Source organism: Alligator mississippiensis, chromosome 11 (genome assembly GCF_030867095.1).
Source record: "Alligator mississippiensis isolate rAllMis1 chromosome 11, rAllMis1, whole genome shotgun sequence".
Lineage (NCBI taxonomy): Eukaryota > Metazoa > Chordata > Crocodylia > Alligatoridae > Alligator > Alligator mississippiensis.
Window position 1 is genome coordinate 25454024 of NC_081834.1, and position 23068 is coordinate 25477091.

Below are 23068 nucleotides of genomic sequence, written 5' to 3' on the forward strand. Positions count from 1 at the left end.
GGCCCACATAACACATTGAGAGTTGTAAATGTGGCCCACTATGGCAAACAAGTTGAGAACCATTGCCTTAGAGGAAACCCTATGACTAGAGCACAAAACCAGTTACTTTAGAGAGAGATAACCGGCAAGCAATGATCATTTCACAGCAGCCCTCAAACTAGAATTCACTAGACATTAGAAGCATCTTATAAACTATCTGAATGGAGTGCAAAGCCCACGTTCTAGAAAATAAAAAAAACCACAATTCATTTCCCAAGGAAAAGAAAACTTGCAGATTTTTCACAGTTGCCTGGCTACTCTGTGGAGGTAGGAACATTAGAGAAATCTTAGCTCACATAACCACAAAATGTTTTTTTTACTTAGAAAAATATTAACTAGATTTTTTCCCCCTCCAATCTAACAGAAAGACAACATTTTTTTCCTTCTTTTATCTAAAGTAGTAAATCACAGCTCTTATGAAAATATGGTCTTTATAAATTAATAATATGAGGTTTTCATCCATATATTTTAAAGCACTTTGTAATGAAAGGTAAATCTCTCAGGTCCCATTTTCTAGATGAGGAAACAAAAGAAAAAAGTGACCTGAACAAGCTGTCACAGTAAAATGCTATCGGAGAAATGGAACCATTGGTCCACACTGCTTTTACCTGAACAATATGCATGATCAATCTGTTTTCCTATGCAAATAATGGATGCAAACACATGCAAGCACTGCATAAAAATATATTCTATAACTGATTTGAACACTCTTGATCATGCTAGCAACTATTAAGCCTCAAAAACAAACAATATATATATTAAAAGTCAATCTGATTGCAAGCACAACATTTTACACATGACAGTCAGTGATTCTTACCTTCAGGTTTACCTGAGAACAACAAATTACATTCAAGGGTAAATTCAATTTAAAAGGTATATACTATACACATTTAAACTTGTACTAGTCTAATAAAACTCAATTTAAAAATGATCATATTCCCATTTTAGAACTGTTTTTTTTAACCCAGGCATAATTATAATATGGTCTGCACTGCTCTTTATATTACTTAATATTTATACTACAACATTACAATGCCCATTGTGGCAAATAGATATGGAGGAAGACTGTTGGTCCCTTGACTTAGCAATTTTGAGAAAAGTTAGTTCCAGTAACTGGAGTTCCTCAAGACATAGTGTCCACATACACATTCTCAACTAGTAAATGCGTCTCACCATGAGCTGACCGGGAACTTTTCTTGCCATAGCTGTACGCACAGAACGTGCCCCGGCCCCACAACCCCTCACCAAGAGGCCAAATGGCAGTGCACACTTCAGGCTCCTCAGTTTCCTCTCAGCTGCAGTGCCCTAACTGCATCCAGCTCCAAGAATGAGGAGAAGAGGGTGGGATATAAATGGGTAAGCAGACACTACATCTTGAAGATCTCTAATTACTCATATATTCCCTTTCTTCACTTGGTTATAAAGTCTCATACTTTGGCTAGTAAGGTGAAAGCTGGAACCACCTGCCAGAGCCCAGCACCAGAGAACAGCCTCTAGAGTAAGGATTCTGCCAAAAGCAGTGCCAGAGGCTTTTGGGCAGATGATCCTGGGGAAATTTCAATGTTGGCGCCTGAAGGACCAGGATTTGATGAAGAAATCATCAATTGTTCAAGGAGGAGAACGTGTAGTTTGGCTTTCCTCTATTTCTGGATCTAGCCTTGGAAGGAGTAGCTGGTGGTGCATCTAACCCATGCCAAATGGCCATCTGATACCTGCATCAATCCACTGCAAGAGGGTCAATTTTTGAACCCGTGATCAAGAAACTGACATGGTAAATCCACATACAGTCCCAAATAAGAAAAAAGAAAGGCATCCAGGAACTAAAGGAAACATGAATGAGATAAGATTTGGAAGCTGCCTCATGACACTGAAGAAAAACGGAGGTGGGGGAAACTAGTAAGGAACATAACTAACTTCCCCACAGAAATGGAGAGGAGAGCAACAAAAACAAAATCCAGGTAAATAAAAAGGTAAGGAAATATAAATTAAATAAAAGGAAGTTATTGAAGAAAAGTGGGTATAACGTGCCCAGGAGAAAGTGTGGACTGAACAGTTTCATCCAGGCAGCTGACTAGAACTAAGGAGCAGGAAGTGCTCACTCCCCATTATCCCCTTAGCCAGGAATGGTGGCAGGGCCAAGGGAATACTCCATAGCAGGGGTGGTCAATTATTTGGGCCAGAGGACCACTTACAGAGTTTGGGTGAGCTGTTGTGGGCTGGGACAGCAATGCCCCACTCCCCCCTGCAACAGTTCACCAAAACTCCCTTGGCCTAAGGGGCCCAGTGGCCCCCAAAATTCCCCACCCCTGGACAGAAAGAACAAAGGTTAGAGGACCCTAACCTCTGTCCCCCCACTTCTCCCTGCACTCCCTCCCTAGCCCTAAGCCGGTGCCATGCTGTATTCCCACGTGGTGGCTCAGACCACGTGGGTCCAGCTGGTGTAGCTCCTACCCAACCTGGCCATGTACCAGGGATTCGGGTGGGGGAGGGAGTGCAGGGAGAAGGTGGGAAACAGAGCGCAGCATTGGCCTGGCTGGGCCTGGATGACCCGCTGCTCCCAGCCCACTTGTACCTGCACCCCCTGTCCCAAGTGCCTGGCACGCAGCCAGGTTGGGCAGGAGCTGCACCAGCTGTATCCACATGGCCCAAGGTGGCATGTGGAAATACAGTGTAGGACTGGCACAGCCGCACGCCAACTTGGGGCTGGGAAGGGGGTGCAGGGAGAAGGGAGCTTGGAGTTATCTGGACCTGGTCCAGCCTGTGCCAAGCAGTGTTCCTGCGCACCACTTTGGGCCATGTGGGTGCACCTGGAGTCGCCTGAAGCTGTGTGGGAATACAGTGTGGCGCCAGTGCCTGCACCCACATGGCTCAAAGTGCCTGCACCCCTACCATGCCCCAGCCCAGCAGAGCCCGGATAACCCGCAGGTTCTGGCTCCCCCCCGCCGGCAGGAGGGAGAACCTTACCTGAGCTTTGACTTCCAGGCACAGGCTTGGAGCAGCATGCAGATAGACCCTCTGGGCAGAAGCCTGGCTAGGAGCTCAGCGCCCCCTGCCTTGGAGCTTACAATAGGAGCTGGGGGGCAGGACAGCATGGATTAGCTGGGGAGGGGAGGGGAAGGGAGGGGCTACTGCTGCTGCAGCTGACTGTCATGAGGAAGGGAAAAGGGAGAGAGCCAAAGAAAGCTACGGAAGCCATGGACTGGATACAGTTTTCCTTCAGAGGAGCAACCACAGGCCACGTAAAATAGTTTGATGGGCCAGATCTGGCCTGCGGGCTGTATTTTGTAGAGCTATGTGTTGTGTTGGTTTCAGATTCAGCGTTTCAGAGGAACAGTGACTCATTTTGGTGTTTTGGATCACTGTCCCGTTTCAATGTGGCCAAATCTCTTTTGGAGTTTCGACGCTGTTTTGGTGTTTTGGCCATAGGTTATAATGGGGAATCACTAAAATACCTTTAACTTTGTCACTTCTTGCCTGATTCAGACGAAAATTGCAGGGATGGTAGCCCTGCCTGAGGGCATGAAGCCTGCCAAGTTTCAAGGAGACAGGTGCAGGTTTTTTGTGACACTGCACCTCAAACTGTTCAAAGCAAAACTAGTATCACTTGTCAGCAGCGGCGGTAGGCTGTCATCCTGCACGCATTTCTGGGAGCCCGTGCCCCCCCAGAAAGAGTCCGGCACAGACCCACAGCCCACCTGGGGGGCACAGGCTGCCGGATCTGCATGCGAGATGACAGTATGCTGGTGCTGCAGGCTGGGACCAGCACCAGCACTGAGTACTTCCCGGCAGGCTGGAGCCAGCAGCAGCACCGCAATCTTCCCAGCACTCGACTCAGGCTGCACCGAGTGGCTGCCACTGGCCCCACCCAGTGCGGCCCCATGCACACAGATCCGGGGGCCGCACCTCCCAGGAAGAGCTGAGGAAATGATCAGAGAACTGGGGGAAGCGATTAGAGAGCTGGGGAATCAAACCAGGAGCTAGATGTCAATAGCAGACCAGTCCTTCCCTCCCTCTTCCTCCTTCCTCTTAGTTTTTGTTTCCCTGCAAGCCCGGCTCTGAAATTCTCAGAAACATTTCCGAAATGTTTCAGAGCTTTCAGTTTTGTTTTGGAGCCTTCCGTTTTGATTCGGATTCGGTGTTTTGGGTGTCAAAACAGCCCGAAACACCTCTGAAACGAAATGGTTGTCAAAATTGCACACAGCCCTCGTATTTTTCCCACCCCTGCTGTACAGGTATTCCTATGACAAAAAAAGTCTCTGATGAATGCTTTGGGGTGTGATATGCACCCACCAGTCAAGTATCTTTAAGTGAACAGTTCTCAAGAGACAATCATTCAGTTATGATATACTAAGTTGTTCCGGTAGTAGTGGACTCTTCGGACAGTGCTACAAAAAACTAAAGAGAAGTCACTGCTATGCTGAATTTTATCAGTATGCCCACAAAGTGCATGGAGAATTATGGTACACTTTCAAGAGATATTTTACATAATGCCTTTTAAACAGAAGACAAATATTAAAGCCAGAATTGTCTTCCTTTATCCTATCAGCAACAACAAGTATAACTGAAAGAACAGCTCAAGAACAAAAAAAAATTGTTTAAAGGTGAACAAACTGAAAAAAATTATTATTAGTAATAGGTATTTATTGAAGTAATTGCACATTATTATTTATGAACAGAGCAATATATTTTCTGTCTATGAGGGTTAACAAGCTAAAAGACAAGACAAGAAATAAAACATATCCTCCTATCTAACAGTAAAATAGGTATATACAAGATTGTATAAATGGGATACATTCCTATGAGCTTTTTATTATATGAGTTAAGAGAGCCCTGGACAAAACATTAAGGAATAAAAGTTACTTGTTATTACAACCTGTACTTCTGATTAAACCAAAAAGAATACTAGAAAATGAAGCTACTAACATACCAGGATGAATTAATTTGAATTAAAAGAAAAATCTCAATACACTAGTATTTCAAATATGCATTTTACAGACCATCCCTGAAAATTATGTAAATGAATCCATTTGCTACATACTTACCATAAAAGTGTCCAAATCCCATGCTGACTGCTATCACCAAAGCTAGTATAATGCACCGATTAAGGCCGCTACTGAACTGGCGCTTCTGTCTCTCTTCTTTGGGAGGTACATTTTCCTGCTCATTAGATAGCCCCACCTCCGATTCAGAGCTAGAGGCTAACCTCTTCTTTGCACGTCGCCTTCTCAGTGCAGGACTAGACTGGTTGCTGGTTTCATCACTACTTGATTCATCATCAGCAGGCTGAGAGGGAAAGACTGAAAAGTGAACATAACACTTTTAAACAAATCAATTATGAAGCATGTCTGCCATTTTGTTTTCTGGCTATACTAGATTTAATTAAAAAGCCAGTCAACGAAGTATATTTTGCCATTTTGCATTTAGAGAACACTATATGTTATATCCTACAAAAATGGTCACGTAGAAGAAAAAGATGTTTTCATTTAAGAATGCCATATTCCCTGTTCTAAAAACTATACTTCCTGGGTTAAAAATCTATTAACAGAAAGCAAATCCAGGAAACAAGGATGAAAACAAGTTCTATTCCAATTTGCAGTCAAACAGTTCCTAAGCAGTTAAAGTCTGATTATGAGAAAGAATTAGCTTAAGAAAGAAAAACTATCTTCTAAAATAAAGTAATGGGATATAATTATAAAAGTTATCAAGTGAGAAATACTACTTCCATTTTTACTGCAGATTACTGTTAAACACAAAAAAACCCTGAGCAGTCAAGTTTCATATATATGCCTGTGTGTGTATATACACATATCCCTATCCATCTATAAATAAAAAAAGACAATGAACTACTTAATGAAAGAGTAGCTGCTGGAATGAAAACCTAAAAACAACATATTCTAGAAATGATTTACTGTATTCTTTTAAGCAGTATCACTCAACACTTTATATTCAAATGAAATACAGAAACAATTCTAGATAATGTTTGCATTGTCTACAATAATAAAAATGACGATTACTAAGTAATTATTAATAAAATATAGTTTTCTATTACATCAATTTTTAGAAGAAATGTTTTTATTTTCCTTAAACAGCTACCATAGCTTCCTACTACAATCTTTCCCCACCTCCCTGAAGAACACTTTTCAGCACTACTGCATAGAAAACAAAAAGACTGTTTTTACCACTGTGTCTGTGTAGTTATAGAGTAGCGACAGCAGATGAAAGAACACTATATATCTGTGGTATACAGAACTTGTATCGTATAAATCCTTCTATCTAGCCCTCCCTAGCACTCTGGAATCAAACAACAATTTCTGTAAATCAAGCCTTCTGGGGAAAGCTAGGATCAGCTACGATTTAAGTCACAACGTTTAACTAGAAAAAGAACTACTGGGATATCTGCATTTTACTGCCAGAGTCTCCTGGTAAGACAGTAAATGCTTATGCACGTGGCAAAAATGTGCTACAATTCTATATGATGTGTATGTATTCTTGCATAACAGATCTCCTCCAATTATGCTTCTTTCAAATATGATCTAAATACAAGAATCATCCTGTCAGTATCTATAAAATATAGAAGATAATAATTATTCAATTAAATAAATCTAACAATAAAGCTATTATCCTTTACTATGTAATTTCACAACTACAAAACCATTCAGTTAAGCAAACCATGCAAAATGTCACTGGACCAAATGGGAAAGCCAAGCAATGCAAAGCAAAGCTAATCAAAGCAAAGCATGAGATTTTAAAATGCCTCAACTGAAAATAATATTCACATTTACCAAAAGTATACAGTGGGGCTAATTAAGCCAATTTTATAGAGGATTACTAAGTAATACATAGAATATTAACATAAACTCTTTTGGCCTGCCATGGAAATTTAACATATCAGATCAAGAAGGAAAATTCTCCTTTTATTAAAAGTTGATTTAATAAAGGGGCATTTCAATAACACTGAAACATTTAAACAGGTTATCAGATATAAACCTTGAATTCAATTAATATCATCTGGCAATTAAAGATAAGCTTTATAAAACTGATCATTTAAGCAGGAATGCACTCCTACAACCCAAAAAGATGAAAGCCAGTGTCATAAATGTCTCAGGTAAGAAAAAAAAAAACAGTCCTTGAACTAGAATTCAGAAAGTGGAGCTTGCATGTGGAGGACATGCACATTCTATATGCTCACCCTTATAAAAGACGGAGTATTTTACAAAATAGTATTATTTTTGCTAACCGTTTAATATTTCAAGGTTAATTCAGTTGGCAGGGTAAGCTTACACATGTGAAATATGAACTAGTTGGGGGAACAAAGTGTTCCTAACCAGCATGGCAAGTTCTCTAGTACACTAGAAAGAGAGGATGGGAGAGAAAGTAAAACAATCAAATAACAAGATGTTTATAATCTCTACAAAAGAATTTAGTGGGAAGTTCTCAATAGCATTACATTTTTAGGGCAGAAAACCTTCTTACAGTAGTTATCAGGGTTAAATATGTTGCTATACACTAGCATCCACAGAGAAACACTGTAGATATTCAAGACAAGACATGGTCCAAAAAAGTATCAAAACTAGAAAATTGATGATACAGCAGAGTTAGGGGCAAGGTTTTCTGCAACATTTCTACCTAGGCAGAAAACCAAGAGTAGACACAGTTTCACTGCATAAATGTGGCATAAAGTATTTTTTTGCCTAATGAAAAACTGGTGTCTACATAGAGAAGGTTTGCCCTGTTGTGCTATCCCTGAATTTAGGAAGTCTAAAACCTCATGAGAATTTAGATACCCAATGATAGGCAAATAAGAATCTACATTTGGATGCCATGTGTTTTCACTAATCAAAAGAAAATGCCAACTAATGAAATTATAAACAGCTTTCAAAATAAGTGCAAACTTGCTCTATACATTTTCCACAGTGCATCATTGGTATTAGTATAATGCACCATATTGAAGATCAGTCTGAAATGAGCTTAACACACTAAAGTCAGTCTTTCTCCAGATACATACACATCTGGAATTCAGCAACACTCATTCAATTACCTAGTCAAGCACAAACAGTAATACATTATTTTAAGAGTTAACTGGTATGCATTCCAATTTAAAGCACATAGTCCAAATTAGTGAAAAGCAAGTCAGTCAAATGTGCGCTAAACAGTGGTTCTGAACACTTGTTTGGAGCATCACCACTATAAGAATAAGTCAGTACTAGTACTTTAACTAGTACTTTAACATTGATCCATGCTAGACACAAGCAGTCAGCTTTACACAAAAGCTGATCAAATTTAGTCACAACACCTTGGAAAGGAAGACTGCCAGACACAAGTTTTTTCAGTTCATCGCCCCATCCCCTTAAACACTCTGGAATCTTCCTCAGCTTCTCCAACCAATTTGCTTTTGTGTATAAAAACAGAAAGAAGAGTTTAGAACTCAGTCATAAAGGAAAAGTCAAACTAAACTGAAATCACTTGAAAAATTTAAAGAAAGAAATTAACAGAACCTTTGTTAATAGTCAATGGGTGGGTCAGATTTTGATGATATACAATTTCTAATGCCTGAGGACATTCATAGGCATAAGGCAGTGCCTCCTAAGAGACATATTCTCTACACCCAAGTTAGAATAATGCTGTTGATAAGCCTTCCTCTTTAAATTTTAATACAAAGACAGTATATTTTGGAAGCAGGGCAAATATAGCCTATTATGAATGGAAATGAAAACTAAGAGAAAATAAAACACAATGAAGCAGGATAAGCTAGAAGGTAGAAAGAAGATAGAGAAAAGAGAAAAGTAGAGAAAAGAGCAGTAATGTGTAAGTCTAATGTAAAAACAACTTTCCTGATTTTTCATATTATTCTTCTTCAATATCACATTGCAAAATATTTTTATATACAAGGCACTTTCAGCTTTTCCACATGATATTACATTATTATATATAGTGGGGATGAGTGTATGCAGAATAATTCTAACATAAAAAAGGGTTTTGTCTGTCTGTCTGTCTGTCTGTGTGTCTGCCTGTCCATAATGCTTTTGGTCAACTGTTCATGCGTTGCCGAGAGGGCGGGCAACAATTGGCTGCACGGACCCAAGGCACGGAGGAGGTGACAGTGGGTGCACACACACCCAACAGCCAGCAGGGAGAGGGAGGCAGCAGGAATGGAGGGGGGAGTGGGGTGGGGAGGAGGGGGGGGAAGCACCTTGCTCAAGGGAGGAGGCGGAGGCAGGAGGGGGGAGGGAAACCCCACACCAGTGGCTGGAGAAGGAGGCAGCACAGGGAGTGTTTACATGGCCAGCCCTGAAGGGTGAGTGGGGGCCATGTAAACACTCCTTTGTTATTTTAAATCCATCATTCATAGCGGTCAATTGGCTAGTTCATTTATAAGCATGTTACTGTTATTACCATATTTACCGAGATCCAAAATGACTTTGAAGTTTATCCTCTCCTCCCCCACAAATAATTAGATTCTATACATAGAAACTCTATACTTTTTATATAATTTTCCATGTATAGAATCTAATTATTGGAGGGTTTGTCTTAAAATTGATCTCTCCCTCCCCACCACTGTTACAACAAGGAAAGCAGCAGCTGGGGGTGGGGGAGGGCCCAGCCTGGCACCTCATTGCCCCTTGCCCCTGCAACTGTCCCCCTGCCACTGTCATAGTGCCTGTGCACCTTCCTGCCTGCACCCGCTTTGCATGCCCCCTGCCACCTCTGCCCTCCTGCAGACTCTGCCTCCACAAGTGGTCCCTGCAGCTTCTGTCCTATCCTGCAGCCTCTGCCCTTCTGTCTGTCTCCCTCCCCTACAGTTTCTACCTCAGGGGTGGACAAAATGCAGCACGCGGGCCAGATGTGGCCGCCAAGCCATTCTAACTGGCCCACGGGGCCCCTAAAAATTTTAGAAAATTAATGTTAATCTGCCCTGGGTTGCCTGTCATGTGGCCCTCGATGGCTTGCCAAAACTCAGTAATCGGCCCTCCTCCCAAAATAATTGCCCGCCCCTGTTCTACCCCCTGCTACTTAATGTCCAATAGGACTCCAAACCCATTCTGGCCTAGGTCTGCAGCACAGAATAGCTCCAACCCTGGCCTGGCCATGCAGTAGTGAAGGCAGCTGGTTGTGGCCCAACCAGGCTGAAGATACCTGGGGTACCCTTTGTTCTGTGCCCTGGGCTAGAACAGAGCCAATCGTGTCAGACGGTAAGTGGCTGGAAGGGTGGGGAGCGGAGGGGAGTAGGAACAGAAGTTTCAGGGGGCAGGCAGTTTCTGTGACTCCAATTCTGATCATGACCCAGGTTGGGACTAAAGTCAGAGCTGCAGCAGCTACCTGTCCCACATCCTCACCTTGCACTCAAGGGGCTTTTTACCTCTCTATGTTGAATGAAGAAAAACACCTTGTCTTGGATTCAAGTAAATATAGTAGTCTTTAATGCCCTAAACATCAATGTATGGATTGTAACTAACTCCTGAGATAGAATATTCTATATATTGCAGCTCTCTGGTAAAATGTCAAACATTCTTACATATTTCCCTCTAAGAAATGTATAGCACAAATGGAAAAAAAACACATAAATCCTTTGAAACAGTGACATATTCTGTATTTAGAATCACATATCACATAATGCTGCCAATCTAGCAATTCTGAAAGTTACTTAGGCTAGGAGAAAAATATGAAAACCAAGGCAATGAGAGTATGAAATCTACAGTCATTTGAGAGATGTACTTATTTTATAACGGGCAGGCAAAGCTGATATAATCTAGTTACCATAGAATATTACAAAGCATGCTTTGTACTGCTCTTGGTACATAGTTTCTTTACAGTGTAGCTGCTCTTACCCGTTTCTGGCTGACAGAATGTGTACTGACTGCTAGAGGAAGAACCCATGTTAAAATCTTCTGAACTCTGAGCTTCCTCATCATCAACCACAGCTTCTTCTTGGGTGGGAACTTCTTCTGCTTTAGGTGTTTCAAGGGTAACAATGTCAGAATCATCACTATTAGCCCCAATACAGGAACCATCATCAGGCACACTTTCTTTCTTTGCCTAAAAGATCAAAACAGACATACCAAACAGAGAGCATTTTAAATGCTAAGAATTCTTAATGCTTTGCAAGCAAAAGACTGAAACATGTTGTGTGCCTTAATAATATTGTCTGCTATTGTCAAATTGAGTTTCTGAAATGTACAATATAAACTTTACCTCAGGACCTGCTTTGGTTTCCTCCAAGGCAGACAGAGGAGTTTCTACCATCGATGACGCACCATCTTTGTTGCCTTCTACTACAGTACAAACAAAAGTTATCAGTGCAGGATTAAACACAATGGCTCCACTTTTATTTAGTGCCAATGTAATACCAATGTGTACATACACAAACAATTTCTAAAGTCAAATCATATCTGAAAACACTTTCAGCAAGCATATTTAACTTCATTATTTAATATTCCTCTAACATAGGGGTGAGCAATTATTTTGGGTGGAGGGCTGCTTAACAAGTTTTGATGAGCTGTCAGGAGCCGCATAGGTCACTTCGCCCCTTGACAGCTGCCCCACCCTCTGGTCGCCACACTGGGACCAGAAGTCTTGCCCCCTAAACCCTGACCTTTGCCACTGGAAGTCCCTCCCCTTGCTGCTCCCTTCCCCCACAATACTCCTTTTGGGAGAGGGGGTTGCCATCTTAGAACCAGAAAAAAGCAAATCATACAGTAGAAATCAAAATCCTACTATATTTTCATTTTATTACAAAAAATATGTGTCATAACTTGTGCTTGTGTACTGTATATAGAAGGGATTGCATAATAACTTAAAAATGAAGTGACACTTTTATATTGTGTGTATATGGTGGGGTGTGGCTAGGGGTGGGAGGATGGGTGCGTCTGTCTGTGTGTATGGTGGGATGTGGGAGTGTGTGGGGGGGTTGAGTGCATAGCATATGTTGAAGCATATGTATATGTCAATGGGGGTTGCAGGGACAGGGTGTGGATGTGTATCACAGGGCTCCGTGCCGTGCACCTGCAGCTCCCACACTCACAGCAGGGAAGCCCTGCCTTGGACTCTGCGCGGAAGCAAGGGGTGGGGCTTCCTCCACTCCCGGAAGAATGCAGGGATCTGCGCAGCAAGGGGCGGGGAAGGCAGCAGGCTCCAGCGCACAGCTTCCCCCACTGCAAGTGTGGGAGCTGCAGGCACGCCAGTGAGAAACAGTCGGGCAGGCTACGCTCCCCCATGCAGCGCTGGCCGGAGCCGTGTCCCACTGGGCACCTGCACCAGGAACAAGTACCCTGACCTCCCCACTGCTGCCAGACAGCGGGGGCTGCACACCATCGGGGGAATGTGGGGGGGGGGTCCCTACACCCCACCACCCACGCCCAGCCAAGCCAAGCTCCATGCTTCTGCCACCCCTGTGGATGCTGCGCTTCTACCCAGCTGCAACTTACCCCCATGCCTAGCCCGGCCACCATGGGGTGGCTGCAGCAGGAGCTCCATCCAGAAGCTCCTGCTGGCTCTTCCACCCAAGAGGCTGGGAGTGAGATGCAATAGGGTATGTTGGGGAGTGTACACAATGGGTGCCTCAATCCCAACCTTGCAGGGGGGTGAGGCGGTGAAGAGCTGAGTGGGGCACAATTTGTTGCGGGGTGCCACAGGCCAGATGAAAATGCCTGCTAGGACAAATGCAGCCTGTGGGCTGTATTTTGCCCACCCCTGTTCTAACACATATCAGAGACCAAGTACTTTGTCACTATAATAAGATGGTTTGAGGAAGTTATTGTTCAGACACTCCTTCTAGCTGTAATCTACGTCCAAAAGATACAGTGAGATTTAATTAAACAACATATCATCGGTTGTCAAGACATTATGGTGGGCATTAGTAAATCTGGATAATTAATGTACTTTTCAAAGTAATTACCAGATGATAGGGGGCTTAACCCTTTTTTTAATAACGGAAATTATATATTAGACTAGCCAACTGCCCGTCAAGAATGACAGGGGGGGGGAAAAGCAGGCAGGGATGGAGCCCAGTGCTGCCACCACTCCTCCAGGCCCACTCCCCCCTTCCCTCCTGCTGCTTGGGGTCCAGGCCCACTCCCCCCGCTCCCTGCCACAGCAGCGGGGGGAGCGGATGAGCGGGCCCGGGCCTGATGCAGTGGAGGACTGGGCCCAAGGGTAAGGAGAAACCAGGCCGCCCCAGGGCGGGTGAGAGGGGGCGCACAGGTCCGGGCCAACCAGGCGGTGGCGGAGGGAACAAGAGGAGCGGGTTCTGGGTTGACACAGAGGAGAGGGGGTGGGGGAGGAGTGGGCCCAGGCCCGAGGAAGAGAGGAGATCTGCTCCTCCCCTCCCCCAACCGCTGCTGCATCGCCCTAGACCCTCTGCTCACCCCCACACCCATGGCAGGCTAGCTTCTCCCACCACTAGGGCTTGCTTCCCCTTCTCCCCACGTTGGGCCTAGGCCCACTCCTCCCCTCCCCCCACTGCTCTGCAGGCGGTGATGATGGAAGGGGGGAGGCCTCGCCCCCCTGACCCCACTTTGCCCCTGTGCCACCGCCGCCATCACCTCCAAGGAGCAAAGTGTGTGTGGGGGCGGGGGGGTGAGGCCAACTCCAGTGGCCTTCCTGCCCTGCCCCCCCGCTTCATCCCCTGTGTCCCCACCATCATGGTGGCACACTGCCCCCTGTCCAAGCACTTCTACACACTCTGATTGGCTCTTCATCTGTCAACTGGAGCACAAATAAAGCATTATGGACAGACAGAGAGATTAAGTCTTTTATAATATTAGAACTCCAAGAAAGTAAATTAAAAATTCTATGATCATACAATACCTGATAATGTATTTTACCACTTGTTAAAAACACCGAAATATCTTTCTGCAATGATTTCACTGTTAAGATCACTTCATAAAATTTACCTCAAGTAGCATGAAATTTTATAAATGAGGAAAAAATAGTATGCATGCACATTTTCATACACCTAATACATGTGTGCAAGTATGTGTATATAAGTTCAGTTTGAACACACTGTACATGCAGAAATCCTGACTTATACACATGAATTCAGGAAATTAGTTACACTGGGTGTTTATACATGAGCATTCATATTTTTGAAAACCAGTTCCATAACCTGGAAGAGACAGTGTGGTTCAGCTGATAAAGCACTAAACTGGGATTCAAGAAGTCCAGGTCCTGTTCCCCACTGCCACCAACTTGCTGCATGGCCTTTAGCCATATATGAATATATTATATATTTACATTATCAATATATTATATATTTACAGTATAGGCTCCTCTGGTCAGGACTTAACTGTCCCCTAATCTTTGTTGATACTAGAGAATATTGTAATATAGATTCCCACCTTGATCAAAAACAATTTTTGAAAAGCACTTAAACTTTAAAATATCATTTCAGAGAAACAAATACTGGTAATGTTATTGGTTTAGTTGCTATAACAGAATATCCGCATATTTTATAAAACGGCTCTGGTTTTAATATCTTACTGCTTGAATCTAACGGTTGCTCCTCCTCTTCTTGCAAAGTAATATATTCTTCTGAAGCGAACTCATGGTTACTAGTTGTTCCACCATTTTCAGAAACCGCTGTTTCTATGTCAGAACCCTGAAGAAAAATAGATTTGCTTATATAAAAAGTTATTTTAATACTAAGGAACCATGAAAGAATAACAGGGAAAATGCAATAAACAACAGTAATCAACAAAAATGACTCCTCCAAACTGAAAACTGGAAAGCTCTAAATTAAATAGTTACACTAAGAAGGTAGGGGAAATACTGAAAAGGCAAACTATGATGCACACACCACTGAATTAATACTTAGGCTTATCACTTAAATTATAAAACTTGTTTGGAGTCTATTATAGTATATGATGTTTTATTTGACTGAACGTGTAGATTTTAGAGATCAAATATCTTGCCTTTGCCAGTTCAAGCATCTAGAAATCCCTTGTCCTAAAAAAGATGATGTTGAACAGTCAAAGATATGGTTCCATACCTGTGAGCATCATTAAAATCAGCTCAACATGAGGTTAAGCTATAGAAAGTGATACGTTCACATGAAAAAGTATATAATGAAACCAACACTATTGCAGATGGAAAGCAACAGGTGACACTAATAATTCAACAGATTTACAAAGCATAATCTATTAGTTAAAGTCTCAACATGCTTAACAATGGATCTAGATCACAATAAAAAAAAAGTGTAAAACAGTATGTTCCTCTTAAGGAATGGTCTGTTTCTTATGCAGAAATATGCCATCTGAAACAGAACATTCTCAATATAAATTTATTGATCCTTATTTCAATTCTGTCCATCAGATACTGACAAGCAGGTGGTCCAGTCTCTCTCTCTCATGCATGCACATGCACAAATAGCTCAGTGCATGTCATGTACAGAGTGCCGCTTACATGATGTAAAATTACTTCCATTTGATTTGATGTTTCCTAAGCAGCACACGGGGTCGGTCTTGGGTGCTCCAAACAGTCTACACCCTGCAATAGTGTTGGTTTCATTATATACTTTTTCATGTGAACGTATCACTTTCTATAGCTTAACCTCATGTTGAGCTGATTTTAATGATGCTCACAGGTAGAATCAGAACCACCAACTATATTTAAACCTAAAAACTTTCTAAGACAAGACTTTGTTTTCAGCTGTTTATAAAAGTTTACCAAATTTTAGCATCTATATGAAATTTTCTGTGCTTGGTGCCCGCATAAGAATGTTTTTCTTTTTGGAGCTGGAGAGAGACAGGAGGCAAGGAGAGAAGAGTTGCACTAAAATAGTTCAGCTATTTTTAAGAAAAAAGTATATTAACCTGATGTTACAACAAAATAGATTGTACAAAAAAGCAAACAACTTTTTCACTCTTGAATCTTTGTACTTCGGAACAGAAATTTAAATCTGGCAGGAGGTCATCCAGATATTAAGAATGTGTTCTTTGGTATTTATGTAAAAATTGGCCAAATTTCATAAATTAAAATCTCTCTCAAAAATCCACAGTTGCACCTGTTTAAAAATTGTTATTTTGGAATTTAAATTCTCACAAGAGTCTGTTCTGTGTGTGTTCAAGCCCAGGCAACAGAGGCTCAACAGGCATTTATTTCCCTGCAACAGCTCTTCTTGTCAGAGGCACTGTGATACCAGCTACAGGAACAAAGGATGAACACCACCTCCCATGTGCCTGTCAATGGAACGCAGAGGAGGGGTACCTGGTTTTCTGTGGGAAAAAAGCATTTATTCATGTAATTAAACAGTGAATCACACTGCATATGCACAAGGGAACAATATTAAGGTTGTATGGATAACCAGTATTTTGGAATGCCCTATCTTTTGAATGCCTCACTTTGAAAGCTTAGTATTCTTTTAGCAGTTCATTTTTTAGTTTAATTATCTTTGCTTAAAAAAAATCCCAAAAGAACAAAAAGCAAAACATTCATTATGTTGAAAACATAATGCCTTTCCACGGGGTCATTACTGGCAACACGTAGGGGGTGCCCAACCTCCTGAGATTGACAGTGCCCCCCTGAGAGAAACTCTGCCGGCAGCACCTGCAGGCGGTTGTCACTTGCCATCCCCCACCCCTTGCCACTGACACTGTAGCGGCCATCTGCAGGAGCTCCCCGCTCATTGCCACCACGCCCCTGCCGCCACCACCGCCATCTGTGGAAGGTCACCATGCCCCCCTAGCCTCTGGGGGCACGCGTTCATGGAGGTCATTAGCATGGTTTGGCAATCCACAGTACCATCTTGTACTCCAGGCATACAAGGCTGAACTACGTGGCTAGACTGTGTAGACTTCCTGCTAGTGGAGTTATTTGGTGCCACCAAAGGAACGTTAAGTTTTGGGATACATGTGCAAATCAAGATTGTCTAAGGGAGTGTATCCCAGTGGTTACCAGCCTTTGGCCCATCTTACCTCTATCCCAAGCCTCTCCCCGTCCTCTTACCTTCTTACCCCTATGATCTTCCCAGTTCTTCCTGCGTTGCATTAAATTGTACTGGGTCCCTGGGCAAGCACAAAATTGGAGGCCCCCTCCACCCATGGGAGCTGGGCAACACGGTGGGGGAGGGTGGTGGCTTCCCCTCCTAGTGCTGGCAGGGGAGGCTGGAGGGCCCTGCTGGGCTGGGGGTGGGGCACATGGCCCACTCTTCTTCCTGCTCCCCAACCTGCCTCTCCCACTATGACCAAACACACACACACACACACACACACAGGTACACAGGCATTCACAGACGGGTGGCCACTCTACTCTCACTCATGCTCTGCACATGGACACACAGACACAAACACACTCTCCCTGCCATGAACATAAGCGCGCACACACAGATGCACATGGGTACACACTCTACTCACTCACTCTCTGCACCTGGACACTGGCAAGGCACCTACAGTGCCTGCCACTTTAAGGTTCTTGTTGACAGTGGAGTAGCCAGCAGGTGGATGCTAGCCTCATCAAGGCTGGCACATGACCCTAGGAGGACCCTGGGATTGGCTGAGGGGGCGGAGCAGCCTCCATTTTAACCCAGGCCCTCAGAAAGAGAGGCAGCAGTCTGTGCTGAGCAAGCCAGGAGGCAACATCAGGCTGAGCTGCTCCTGAAACACTTTGGAGATAAGGGTAGGAGCTATGGGGATGGTTTAGAGTCTCCTGGTCCTGGGTAAGACCTAAAACTGCACCTTGCCGGGGAAGGGTGGTCTGGTGGGGCTGTTTGTAGTGGAACAGTCCCCCAGAAATGCCAGGCCAGTTACTACCCTGGTAAAAGGTGAGGAGGGGTACCTTAAAAACCCAGCCCCTGCCTATGGGTGGGTTGCTAAAAAGGGATCAGACCTGGGCCAGGCAAGCCCAGAGAGGGACACCTGAGCCCAATGTAGTGGAATCAGGCATGGCAGCAGCCACCTGAGCCCCACAGGGTGAAAGACCCCAGCAGCCCAGTGAGTGGCCAGGCGAGTGAAGCGGCCCAGTTGAGAGTGGTAAAGATGAGTAGCCCTAGTGAAAGGCTGAACCACTGACTTGGGGAAATGGATATAATCAGAGGGGCTAATATGGAAATACTGTATGTGACCTAGAAACAGCTGCGAGGCATGGGACACGTGTAAGGGGAAGTCAGAGCATGTATTTAGGCCCTTGTTATCAAGAGGTCGAACAGTGGGCAGCCTCCCACCTCAGAAATAACATTCCTATTAGTTTCATCAAGGTGTGGCAGGTGAGTGTGTTAGAGGTTTAGCCCTGAACAGGTGGGTGGCTGGCACTGAGACCCGGCCCTGAAAGGCTAGCCTGTTACAGACACAAATACACTCTCCCTGCAATGGACAGATATGCACGCGCGCACACACACACACAGATGCACATGCAGAGATGCTCACACATGCACACAGACACACGCTCCCCCAACAGGACCTCCACATTCTCAATCACTATGAGGCAGATCCTCCCCCCAACCCCAACCAGTCCATGGCTGCATCTTGCTCCCCACCGGCACCTGTTGCACTGACTGATTTTTAAGTTTGTTATGTGTCCATGCAGTTGCGCACATGCACAGGGCCAGGCCAGCTCAAGCCGGGAGCACTGTGCCATGCTGCGCCTCTGCAGGCCAGTGGCGGCACTGGGAGGGGTGGGTACGGGGTGGCTAAGGTCCTTGCTTCCATCCATTACTACCTGTATTCCCCTCCAACATTCCTTACCCTTCTGCTCTATATTATTGCTATTCCAATGTTCTTGTGCCATCTTATTCCTGCCTCTCTTATAATTGCAGTTCCTCACTACTCTGAATTAAATTCAGGCTGCTTCCTCCTCCTTGCTGCCTGGGTGCCAAGAGGAGCAGCACTGAGAGGACAGCAGTTTCCCCTACCTGGTGCCACAGCTGTCCAAAGGAGAAAGTGAAAATCCTGCTCAGCCTATGGACAGTCCAATTCATGTGTAAGAGCTACAAGTGGATGCAGCATCTAGGGCAGATGGAATCTTTAGATAATTTAGCTGCCAGCCTCCAACAAGTTACTACTGCACTTGTGCAACCCTATCCTCCCTAACACAGATTACAACTTGTCTTAATTTGGTTGATTTTCACAAAGAAAGCAAAAGACATTCCTGACACCAGCACAACAGAAAATATATAATATAGAAGTAATTGTACTAGACCACAGTATAGCTTTTATACCCTATCCTAAATTAACAAGCCTGGGACAGCATCAAAACTAAACTGAGACAAGACAGCAAATGTACGGAACCAGGAATCTGCAGAGTACAGAACCTTGGTGATACAGTTGCCAACATTGCAATGACTAACAATCTTGCTTGGATAGTGAATATTCATCAAGCAACATTCCTGAAAAAGCCCAAGTGGAAATACATGCAAGTTTGTTAGAAAAATATTAACCACAGTGACCAAGGGAAAAATACTAACTCACCTTGGATCAAGACCAACTCCAACTGTTTCTGTAAACAGAGTTCACTATTTCTGCAGCAACAGGTGTGAGATTACAGCAAAAGATCAGTTTCCCCTCTGCCCCACTCCACCAGCTAAGAAAACAGGTTTTATTTTGTTTTTAAAGAGGGTGCTTATGTCAACCAGAAACTTCAGGAATATCAGAGACCCCAAATAGTTCACACTAAAATATTTTTCAATACAGAATTAGTCTTCAGTTATAAAGTTATTAGGTTATTTGCATTTTTAAGATGGTTTCACAATTAAGTGAAACCACTTTGTGGTTTTTATCCTCTCTACTGACTACATGTTTTCATCTCAATAGTTTCTAAAAATATGCCACAACTAGAAACAAAAATCATTTATTAAAACCTGAATGAAAATACATACCACTTACATGTTTTGTTATCACTTATGTCAACAAGCAATATGATGATACAAGCCAATAGCAACTGCCCTCTTACAAAGAAGCGCTCCTAGAAGGAATCTACTTTCCTTTAAATAAAAGGGAATGAACCTGTGAACAACATTCCCACTGCATAGTTCAACTACGCTGTCACATTAAGTAATACAGGCTATGGACAGACTCAATTTCAGCCATGTTCAAGCAAATCTACGGCACTGGAAAACATGGCAAGAAGAGGGTCATACAAGTATTTCAGCCCCCTGCCTGGAGAAGTACAAAGTCACCTTAAAAGGTAAGCTCTCCAGCTTGGGGACAATAAAGAGCTGTTCATTGAGTCTCTACACCATCAGAGAAGCCCAGTCATTGACAGCCTACCTCTCCCCTGTCAGGGAAGGAGGTAAACTATCAGTGATCAGCTGGCAGCTCTCCTCTCTGCCACCCCCAGCAGTGCTACTGTCAGAACCCCAGCTCCTGCCAGGGCTCTTGCAACAGTGGCAAGAATTCTTACTCTAATCCTCACCCCACCATGTGCCTACCCTGCTCCACCTGCTCTACTGATCTGCAGAGTGGATGGGGGAAGGGCTGGGAGGGAGGTGAAATTTCTGCCACTCCTTGAACAGTTCCAGGACTCTTGCCCATAGGAAGGGGCTATCCCTTTATTTGGCTGTCTTCTTTGAAACTCTGCATTTCATAATCGCTAATAATTCCTTTCCTATTAGTACCTCGGTAATGAAAATACAATTCACTGGAAACAATCCTTCATCTTTCCCACTAATTTAGCTTAGTTAATCCCAGCTTCATGTTTCCCCCTCTCTTCCCAGTTCCTGTTGCGACAAAAACAGAGGGTCACAGATCTGCTAGTCTGAAATGCCCTGAAACCTACAGACCTTTCACTATGCAGTGTAAATTTTCTATGGCTTATGAAGTTTCTCTTCATATGTTGTCTTTAGTCCAGCTAAACACTTTTCCATACCGTACTACTTTGCCTCGACAGGGTAAACCTACAGCACCTTGAGCTCAAATGCAGACGAAGCATTTCCTTCATCAGTAAGTGGGAGCATCTACTGGTTATATGCCTAGATTGGAACTGAAGTTAGTCAGGCACTCTTCCCCACTTCCCCTTAAAAAGGTATCCTCTCCCCTCAGGTTAGCACCTCCCTGTCCCCGTAGGGGCCATCTTACCTCTGTAATTGTATTTGCCTGAGTTCCAACAATATTTGCCCTCACTGAAAACCCAGCATAGCTGCTTACTAAGATCCATCTTGACTCCCACAAAATCTATGCACTGTCAGTCCTAATCCTGATATCACGCTTCATTCCCAAACACACAGCAGCCATCAACATTTGTCTTAACTGACCTATGCAATAGTCCTAGGTTTGGGATTATGAAGGATTTGTAACTGCCCTACAGTAATTTAGGAATGTAGTACATTGACCTGGATACTGATGTTTACAGTATTAATATAGTGAGTTAAGTCTGGCATACAAACAGGAAAGAAGAGATGTTTCTACACAGCCGTTTAGCACCTGACACAAGACACAATGCCAGAACTTCTGCTCTGGGGACTCTGGCTTTCAGAACTGGTTTGACCTGCCACGCACAGGACAAGAATCATCTTCAAGAGACAAGCAGTAGTGATTCAGAGAAACAGAAAGATACAGAAGAATTCACTGGAGATTTACCATCAGAGTGAAGTAAGTATTTAGGTAAAATAGACAGATTTGTAGATTATTTACTGTTTTTTCTCTAAAGTGTTGTTTCTATTGAGAAATATACTATGCTTTTAGGAAGGCTCTTTCAGCACTTTATACCACAGAAAATCATGAATCACCCCACAGTGCTAATAAAAATCTGGCAATTGTCCCCACATTTTCTCTCCAAGTTGAAATCAAAGGTATTGGATGTATAAAACTTTTCACTTGCTGGAACAACCCACATCTTCCTTTGATCCTTCCAGAAGCAAGGAGAATCTATCACCTCTCAAGAGAAAAGTTTGGGTTCCTGCACCATGTAAGATTAGGGATCCTTGGCCCACCACTCCATTCTTCAACCTTACATCCTTTTTGCTATTACCCAAGGCAATTTCTAGGCAAACCTTGGTGGAACACTACTGGTCTCCCTGCAGTTCTCGAGGGACCCCAAAGCTAGAGGGGGATTTCTATAGCCAAATTTAACTAGAGCAGATTTCTCCTCTTACCTTTCTATAGCTTTTCTTTTCAACACAAATCAGTGCCACAGGTGGGGAAAAGTAAACTCGCCTGCACAGGAACCCAAAGGCTTATGCTGATCTCATGTCAAGCCTATCAGCCAGAGTCCCTCTCATGAAAAACAGGGGAAAGGTATGCAAGGTCTTAAGTGGGGAAAATAGCCTTGTACTGAAAACAATAATGAACACAGGGGAAAAAAAACTTGTGAAATGAAAAAGAATGGAAGTGCCTCCTTGAGGTTTATATTCAAGACAAGGCTCCCCTGTTAGCTTTTACAGAGCTAGTACAAGTACTGCAGCTCCACAGCTGGTAGATTGTCTCTAGTTTCTCGATGGGAAGAAACAGAATTTTGAGCCATGAATGAATATGAAGAAAGTGTGATATATTTCCCCTCTATCCATATCTTATTTAATTTTAAAATGATACCTTTTTTAATTTTTATTGGTCTATTTCAACACTGTGGTTAGAATAAATCTGAGCTCGGGTACACTTTATCATTCTGTTAAATATCCTTTTCAGACTAGGTCTAAAATTCATTAGTTCTATGTAGTGAATGGCTATCTGGAAGGGGACATGCCTGCCACAGTACTGAAATTTTCTTCCACCATTAAATACTACTACTATCTAGTACAACAGAGAGTGGAGCAGGCTTTCTAAGATAAATCTTTCCAGGGACAGATTCCATTTCATCTGTTTATGCTGTTGCACTGAACTATGCAACTGTCTTCTCATAGTCCATTCTCTGAAGGACTCACTGACCTTGTAGCACAGTTCTTATTCCCTTTTATACTACTTTCCTTTTACTTTTCAAAAGGTTTCTTCCAAAATAGTGGCAAGAATGGGAGGGGTATTGCAAAAGTACCTGAAGCCAGTGGCGTTTTTATTGCCACATCTGTACACACTCTGATCAGAATCAGACAAAACGCTTAGATCCCTGCTACACTAGCACTCGCCTTTGAATGCCATCAATGGCAAAGGTGTAGAAGCCTGACTGGCAAGAGGAA

The 23068-nt window shown here is 43.3% G+C and overlaps 1 protein-coding gene across 5 annotated transcripts in view; it reads right to left on the minus strand.

Annotated features, from left to right (window-relative positions):
* The window catches only part of CCPG1 (cell cycle progression 1), a 44883-nt gene that overhangs the window by 9913 nt on the left and 11902 nt on the right, over positions 1–23068 (minus strand). For all 5 annotated transcript variants that reach the window (XM_019477466.2, XM_006276871.4, XM_019477464.2 and 2 more), the window contains 4 exons: positions 14515–14632; positions 11230–11309; positions 10866–11073; positions 5082–5336 (listed from right to left, as the gene is read on the minus strand). In XM_019477466.2, coding sequence (XP_019333011.1) covers positions 5082–5336; positions 10866–11073; positions 11230–11309; positions 14515–14632 — 661 coding nt within the window. The remainder of the gene's footprint in view (positions 1–5081; positions 5337–10865; positions 11074–11229; positions 11310–14514; positions 14633–23068) is intronic.